This window comes from Camelus dromedarius, chromosome 2, assembly GCF_036321535.1.
Source record: "Camelus dromedarius isolate mCamDro1 chromosome 2, mCamDro1.pat, whole genome shotgun sequence".
Classification (NCBI taxonomy): Eukaryota; Metazoa; Chordata; class Mammalia; order Artiodactyla; family Camelidae; genus Camelus; species Camelus dromedarius.
In genome coordinates this window covers 113186522-113194856 of record NC_087437.1, presented here as the reverse complement: position 1 = coordinate 113194856, position 8335 = coordinate 113186522, and the positions used below count along the sequence as shown (strand labels likewise).

At 50.0% G+C, this 8335-nt stretch overlaps 1 protein-coding gene across 1 annotated transcript; it reads left to right on the top strand.

Annotated features, from left to right (window-relative positions):
- Positions 1-756, top strand: C2H21orf140 (chromosome 2 C21orf140 homolog). Its single transcript, XM_010981002.1, has one exon. The coding sequence runs from the start codon at positions 1-3 to the stop codon at positions 754-756; it is 756 nt and encodes a 251-aa protein (XP_010979304.1).
- The last annotated feature ends 7579 nt before the right edge of the window (positions 757-8335 follow it).

Below are 8335 nucleotides of genomic sequence, written 5' to 3'. Positions count from 1 at the left end.
ATGCCTCACTTTGCAAACCCTCTTTTAAGAAACATCATTATCAGAAATCTATTTGACAGCATCAAGAGGAAGCAATGTCTCCAATATTTGAAAACCCTGAGAACACTGCAATATGATGGCTTTACAACCATATATCTTGGGGAAACTGATCTCCCTGAAAGTCTTGTAACTGGGGAAGATTTCAGCGACGGCTATTTCATGCCAACTCCGACGTGGTGTATTGTGCACGCCGGTGGTGGTCAAGGATGGGTGCCTTGGAAATATCGGATGTTCCTAAGGGATGAGTTATGCGTCAGACAGGAAGACAGCCTCTTCTTTGAGTTCTGTGATGTGGTGAAAAAGACCTATGGGAAGTGTGTCATTGTGGTCAAAGAGCGGAGGCAGCAGGCTGAGCTGAGGCCAACAGAAGACAAAGAGTCGGAGGCCCAAGCCCACGTCCCATCAGTCATCAACTTAACGAGCATCGTATGTTGCCCTGAGGTGGCCAATTCCTATGGCCATAAACTACTCTCTCTGCCTTCCCCTTACAATTATCTGAACCCTTTAGACTCTGCCTGGTCTTCTCTGAAATGGTTTATCATCAATAACAGAAAGGAGTTTTGTTTGCAGTCCATTGACAATGTGTATTCTTACCAGTATATACTCTTCAGTGATTTAATTAGCAAAGGGATTGAAAGGATAAACCCAAGCAAATGGAAAACACTGACTAACAAAGTGCGAAGATGGGAGAACTACTATCTTGGTAAATTTTCCTAAGGGTGATTCCAACAAGCAGTAGGACTGTGATACAGGCACTGTCTTTACCAACTCTGTTGGCTCTGGACCACTGCAGCCAAATATACTACAACAACGATTTCACGGGGATGCTGTGAAGACTGAGGTTCCTAAGAGCATTGGCCAAGAGCTTTAGGTTCGCTGGAGGTTTCATTAAAGCTTGTTGGTAAATTAGGGAACTGGACTCCCATCTTGTTGAGGCCATTCTGAGGGCTATTGTGTCAGTGGGAGGATTAGAGTTAACCCAGTTCAAAGGAGGCTGGCAGGGAGCAGACGTGAACAGAGCCAAAGACTGTGCGGTCAAAATTTAGGTCTGAGAGAAAAAGAGAATCAAGTGTGTGGTCACAAAGAGTGGAAATTGTGTAGTGTGCCAACTGGTTTCAGCCCACCAGAACAGTCCACAGGGAGCCATCTTCCCAGCAGCAGATGTGGTCCAGATGGTGGCTGAACAGGATGTTCCCTTCCTGTTTCTTGAAAGCAAGGAGGCAGAGGCTGAGCAGGAGACAGCCAAAAAGGTGAAACCCCATCCAGAGCCTCCAAGGCAAGGGGGCGGTCCTTATAAGGAACCTGGGAAGCTCTGGCAGTGTTTGGCTCAAGTGGGACTTGGCGGGTGAACAGGTGACAAACTGGGGCGAGGGGGTCTACAGAACCCACTTATCCAATCTGTCTCCCACCCCAACTCCAAGAATCCCAACAGGAGGCCATCAGACCGTCACGCAGCTGCTTCTCAGGGCTGAGCCGCCCGCGGCCGGTGCAGCAGCACGCTAACCAAGTTTGGGGGCGCTGATGGCGGTTGCAAGGGTCTGTGGTGGTTATTTTTCACTTCTACAGAGAAAGGCCTGCCTCCTATTAAACATAGCAAAAAATTCACTCTTGTTTATGTATGTTCAGGCAGTAAGTTTACAATAAAAGTATTACTGTATTATTCTGGGGTGTGTCAAAAAAAAAATCTGAAAATTGCTACCCAACTCCTAACAGATTGGCCTCTGTATCAGATTGTGAGGCCAGGTTCCTGCTGGCCCAGCACGGAAACATCAGATTCTTTGCTTGTCTTCCTGCCAGACTTCCCTCCTGCAACTCCCTGGATTATTTAGAAATGCTTTGTCAGAAAATGGATGTTCAGTGCTTTTCAGTGGACTTCTGCAGCATTTCTGTTACCATGCATTTTATCTGGGGATAAATTGCACCTACCACCGCCAGCCCCTTGGAACCAGACAGCCTCAGCTGTACCTCCCACTTTACAGCAAATGGTGCAGGATGAGTTTCTGGAGGCTGCTGTAACAAATTACCACATGCTTGGTGGATTAAACCAACAGAAACTTATTCTCTCTGGGTTCTGGAGGCCTGAAATCTGAAATTAGTTCCACTGAACCAAAATTAAGGTGTCAGCAGGGCCACGCTCCCTCCAGAGGCTCTGATGAGAATCCATTCCTGGTCTCTTCTGGCTTCTGGCGTCTGCCGGCATTCCTTGGCTTGTGGCCACATCACTCCAATCTCTGCTTCTGTGGCCACATTACTTTCTCCTCTTCTGTGTCAAATCTCCCTCTGTCTCCCTTGGAAGGGACACTTGTGATGGCATTTAAGGCCCATTCAGATAGTCCAGAATCATCTCGCCATCTCAAAATCCTTAACTTCATCACATATGCAAAGATTCTTTGTCCATACAGGGCAACAGTCACAGGTTCCATGCCTTAGGACCTGGATGCCTCTGGGGACCACCATTCAGTTGAGCACACGTGCTAAAGGAGGTTTTCTTCTGCCAGCTGAAACGCCGCATCTCCCGCCGGCAGTCACCCTGGTGGGATGGCTCTCGCTGCATGCTCCTTTAGTGTGGTCGTTTTTACTACTTGTCTCATGTACGTTTTAGAATGTAAGTTCCTTGAGAGGAAGGAATAGTACTCAGACCTCTTTGGCGACTTCAGGGCGCTGGCACTGTGCAGGCCTACGTGCAGGTGGCCTGGTTTGGGGACGTGAGTGTGTTTTGCTCTATGTCACATTTCTCTCACGCCTGCCCAGAGTTCTGTAGTGACCAGCACTAGCAGCCATGCCTGCTTACCTCACTGAATCCTCACAGTGGTCCCCGATGTAGGAACTACCACTGTCTCCAGTTCTCAGATGGGTAAACTGAGTCACGGAGAGATTCCTAACTTGCTCCGGTGCAGAGGATCTGAGGTTCAAATCCAGAGTTCACGGTGAGAGCCATTGTGCACACAGCCTTTCCGCGACTGAGCAGCTTGGTTCAGCCTCATAACAACCCCCTCAGGTACCTTCTGTCACTTTCCTATTTTACAGAGGAGGAAACTGGGATGTTGAGAAGTCACTCAGGCCAGTCAGATGCTAAAGCCTGTGTGCCCAGCCACCACGCTTGGCTTGGTTATTGAAGCCCAGATTTTTCCTTTTCACTCCTACAATTCACACGGCATAAGGCTCGCCTCTGACATCAGACTGACCTCAGCCAGCAAAGCAGCTGCCCCCAACCAAAGACCACAATAATATGTATTACAGCACAAGGTCAGGCTAGAGGCCAGTACCTTTTAAAGACACGTCATTTTGCAGTGAGAAAAAAAAAAATGGGAGGCTTTTAGGCTATTAGATGAACTAGAGAGACCAATAGGAGCTATTTTTGTTTGAAACCAAAATGATCTAATAAAACAAGATTAGGGTTCTATTCCTTCGAGGCCTCGTTCAATCATCAGGAAAGCAAGTAGGAGAAAGCAAACGGTGGTGTAACCAGAAATCAAGAGCCATCGTTAATGTGCAATTTAGTTACATAATATTGTTCTCATAATTAAGAAATGCTGCTTTATACCAAGCTTGGAAACTTCCAGCAGAAAATGGAAAATGCACTGGGCTTTGGGAATTGGAGGGGCCTAGTTGGAATCTCAAGTTTCCAGCTGGTTAACGAGGAGACTTCGGACACATGACTTTACTTCCCTGAGGCTCAGTGAGCTCAGCAAACCAGAGCTGAGGGCTTTGCACACTTACCACGTGCCACACCACTGCATCGTGTCCAGCCTGTCCATGGAGACCTACTGTCACTGACCTCACTTCCTTTTCACTCTTGGAAGAAAATTCTTGCTGCTTTTTTATCACTGGTTATAATAAGAGGAGACACACTCAAGATACTTTGATCAAAGGAAACTTTGTTCTCTGGCATTTCTTTTAAGACCAGCTATGATCAGTTAGGCAATTACGGGTAATAAGAGGTTTCTCCTGGTGGGGTGGGCAGGGAGGATGCTGAGTGCAGCCTGCAACCTTTCTGGGGGCAGTGTCGTATGGAATAAAGTGAGCGACAAGGCACAGCAGCCCTGCGTGTGTGGACACGTCCTCTGGAGAGACTCTGATGTCGGTGGTGCTGACTCTTCTGAGAGGTTGGCTGAGGGACTATTCCATCCTCTCTGGTCCTTGCCAGCACCAACAACCACAGCCCCACTCCCTTCCCATGGGCCAGGGTGCCCCCAGGGGAGGTGGGTGTTAGAAAAGGTGCTGCCCTGGACTGAGCCCAGAGGTAAACAGACAAATAGAGCTGGATGCTCACTGGCTCTGGCCTTGACCGCTCAAGGAAGGTCCAGGATCAGTTGGGTTGATGGAGCCGCACCTGGCCAATCAGGAAGTTAAACATAATAGAAGGTGCTCCACCCCTTACAAGAACTAGAAGTGCCCAGGTGGCAGTGCAGGGCTAACATGATGCATCCATGATCATACAGAACTCAAGGTCTCATCTTTTTATTCCACAGTCCTACACGTGGTTCTGTCCTCAGTCACCTCACTGTCCACAACGTCTGCTGAACAAGCCTTTGCATTAGCATTCCAGGCAGCCAAGGAGACAGGGAGGAAGAAGGGCCCGCCCCTTTCAAGGGGCCTTCCAGGAAGTCTCACATAACACTTCCACTTAAATCTCACCGGTCAGACTTAGTCACAAGGGAAGCTGGGAAATGTAGTCTTTTATTTTGGATGGCAATGTGGCCAGCTGAAAGTCCCTGCTCCCTTCCCTTTGGTGTTACTCATCCACTCACCAAGCATTCGAGCACCTTCTATGTGCCTGTAATGTGCACTCAGGACAGGGGCCCAAAGAAAGCAAGCTCAGGTCCTCGAGGCAGTCAAGCGGGTGGTGAGCACCTGTCAGTGGTCCGTGAGATGCTGGAGGTGTGGGGACTGAGGGCTCAGAGTCCAAGGCCTGGTGCTGGGGAGTCGTGGGCAGAGCAGCAGGAAGAGGGGAAACGGGAACAGAGGCCAGAGGAAGGGGGAATCCATCACCGGGAGAAGCAGGGAGGGGATGGCCAGCCAGGCAGAAGCCTGAGGTAGTATGGAGTCTACCCGCATCCCCGGGCGTGGAGTGTGCGAGCGTGTGTGTATAGTGTGGGGAGCAGTGTGAGCAGAATGAAAGGAAGGTGTGGAAGGGACAGGATGGAAAAAGAAAAATTGTTGTATGAGAAGGAGTTTGGGCTCTTCTAGAAGAAAAGACCCTGAGGGGTGCCGGGCAGGGTGATGCCTTCTCAGGTTAAGGTGGGGAAACACGTTTCCTGCTGAGCCGTCCACTCAGTTCCCACTGGTTAAAAACCTGAGTGTGATTTCCAGGCCCAACGGCAGGCAGTTACAAAGGCCTCACCCCACAGGGCTCAAGGAGGCAAAGCTGTCCTCCCCAACAAGACTTGGTGACAGCCAGGGCCCTGCTTTCTGCCCTAAAGGGCCGGGAAGGAGAGGGGACAGCAGAATCCAGCCCCTCGAGCCCCACCCACCACACCCAGCACCCCTCCTCTACCTCAAGCCACAGGGGAAACGGAGGCCACTGCCCAGCTCCCCTCAATATCCCCTCGCCCTGCACTGACCGGGGCCTCCAGTGCCTGGCCCCCAGATGCCACCCACCCGCAGCCCTGCAGGTTCAGTCCTCCCTTCCTCTCCCATTTCCTTCAGCCTGTGATCAGGATCAAGCTCACTCCATCCGGAAAAACCTATCAATCTCACCTTCCTCCAAGGCTGCCAATGTCTCTGTCTCTTCCTTTGAGGTACGCAGCGCGCTGCAGCATTGGGAAACACAAGTTCTTTTACAATTTTCAAATAATCAGTTCATCATGTTTTCAGGTGAAGTCCCTCCAAATTTAATTCATTGGGGCTAATGGTGTCTCTTCAAATAGTATGATCAACACATTAGAGTCCAAAACATCTGGAAGCATGAGAAAACTGAGCCAATTATTTGAAAAACTAACCAGTTATTTATAACCAACATATTGCTTAGCCATAAGTTTGTCTCCTGAATTTGCAGACCACACACACGAAGTAAGAATGCAAAGGGCACTGTTTCTACTTCCTCACGTCCTCCTGGCTCCCCACAGCCTGGCCTCTGTCCTCATTGCGTCGTCTTGAGGAAGGGGCAACCCATGACTCTGAAGAACGAGAGCTCCTGCCCGCCCTGCCTGTCCTTGCACAGGAGTGAAAAGCACCAACCCAGAGCTGAGGTCCACATCCTGTCTCCGCCTCTGGCCAGCTGTGGGGCGTTAGATAGAGAGACCAACCTCTCTGTGCCTCGGCCCCCTCATCTGTGAGAAGGGTATGATGACAGCTGCTGGGGGTAACAGGTGGAAGAACAAGTGCTGAACGAGGACCGGCGGCTGCCTTCTGGCTCCTGCTCGGCATTCTACCGCTCAGACGCTCTTCCCAGCCTGGCTCCCGGCTCATCTCCCTCTGCCCAGCACTTAAAGCTCAAAAGGAGACTCAAGACCCACCCCATCACAATCCCCTGGGGGGTTCAAACTGGAACACAAACTCCTGGTCACTCCCGAATGGGTTCTGATGCGGTGCGGCTGGAGTCCAGCCCAAGAATCTGCATTTTAAACAACCTCTCGCACATGCTCCCATTTGAGAACCTGGCCTCAATCCACTTTTCTCCCCAGGCTGTCCATCACGCCTTGTCTCCCTCTGACACAGACGAGACCTGCACTAAAGAATTGATCCCAGCGGGTGCCGGTATCAAGTCCACTTCGGGTGAGATGCAGCTCTGCGCATGCGCCTCAGGAAGGCGTCATCCAGGCCACTGTGCTTCCTAGAGATGAGAATTTGGAGACAGGATGGCGAAAGGTGACCTTTTTTCAAGCACCTCAGATTTTTCGTTTGAAATATTCAGTTCCTGAAATATATTATGCACGACTATGCCTCCCTAAGCAAAGTATATAAAGACAGTTTCACCTTATCCTAATGACTAGAATCATTATTATGAACAGGTCACAATGGGTGGCGGTCTGACCGTTGGCTTGGCGATCCTACCTACCAGTTCTTAGGCCTGGTCTCCTGCTTAGAGATCATCTCTCTTGCTCTGAGGTATTTCTGCTGCCAACAGCCTTTCTTCATTTCTGCTTCTAATGTGTTGTAAGCTTAAAGACCAAAAACGTGTTAGGCACACATCTAGTAAGATTAAATATGGTCTGTGTCAGGGAGTCTGGGGCTCTCCTGTGGGCGGAGGACGTAAATTCCAGTTTATGCTCTTTGAAACATCTTTCCCCTACCCAGGGACAGATTCGTTCTCAGTTACGGTGGAGTGGGGCTGGATGGCTGCAGTCAGATGAGGCCCTGGCTGTGGGCTTTAACAGTCACTCTACCCACCAGCATCCACCCACACATTCATGCACCAACCAATTATTTAAAGTCAAGCTACACATTATGCTGTACACCAGAAATGGACACATTGTAACTGACTATATACATCAATAATAAATAAATGAAGTCAAACTACAAATCTACTGACTTCATGTTTATGGATTGGAATAGTATCCGTAACTCCAACGAGCGACCATCTCCCCCTAGTGGTCTAAGAGAGTATCAGAAAGGTTAACTTAAACCCCAAAACAGTTTACAGAAAACCCGTGGGCGTGATCAACGGTTTTGTCCAATCCTTAGGTCATCCTCTACCAAATTTCCCAAGATCCCAAAGCCTAGAAAAACATCTGTGTTTAAGATAAACATGAACATCTACTACGTAGGCATAGATTCTCCATGGAAAGCCAAGAACACCTCTCCAATTCCCTGCCTTTGGATTAATGAGGCTCATGGGTGGAAGGACACGTGGGAGGACAGTGTACCCAGAGGTAGGGTGTGCAATGCCAGATGTGCTGGGAGCTGGTGATGCCCTGGTCCTGCAGAGAGGTGAGGAACCAGAAGCTGAGACCCCAGAGCAGGAGCCTAGAGCAGGGTGGGTGGGTCACCCGCCAGGCTACGGAGGGTGCCTGACAAAGGCAGGAGGGTAGGCCATGGCCCAGGGTCAGTCCTGGGCCCTACCTGAGCAGGTCAGGGAAGCGTGGGGCCAGGCTGCAGAAATCCCAGGGCACTGCACCTCTGTTCGGGTCATCTGTTCATGCTGTGTGGGACCCAGCCACAGCGAGGCTCCCGGCAAAGGCCAGAGAAGCGTCATGCAGGGAGGGTGAGGTGTGAGCAGAAGGCAAGGGCCCCTTCTCACTATTTCAGGATTTGTAGCTTGTAGGGCAGAGAGTCTCTTAAAACTCTGATCCTATATAACTTCTGTTTTCTAATTTGTGATAAAGCACACCCAGCAATCACAGTAGAACTGAAG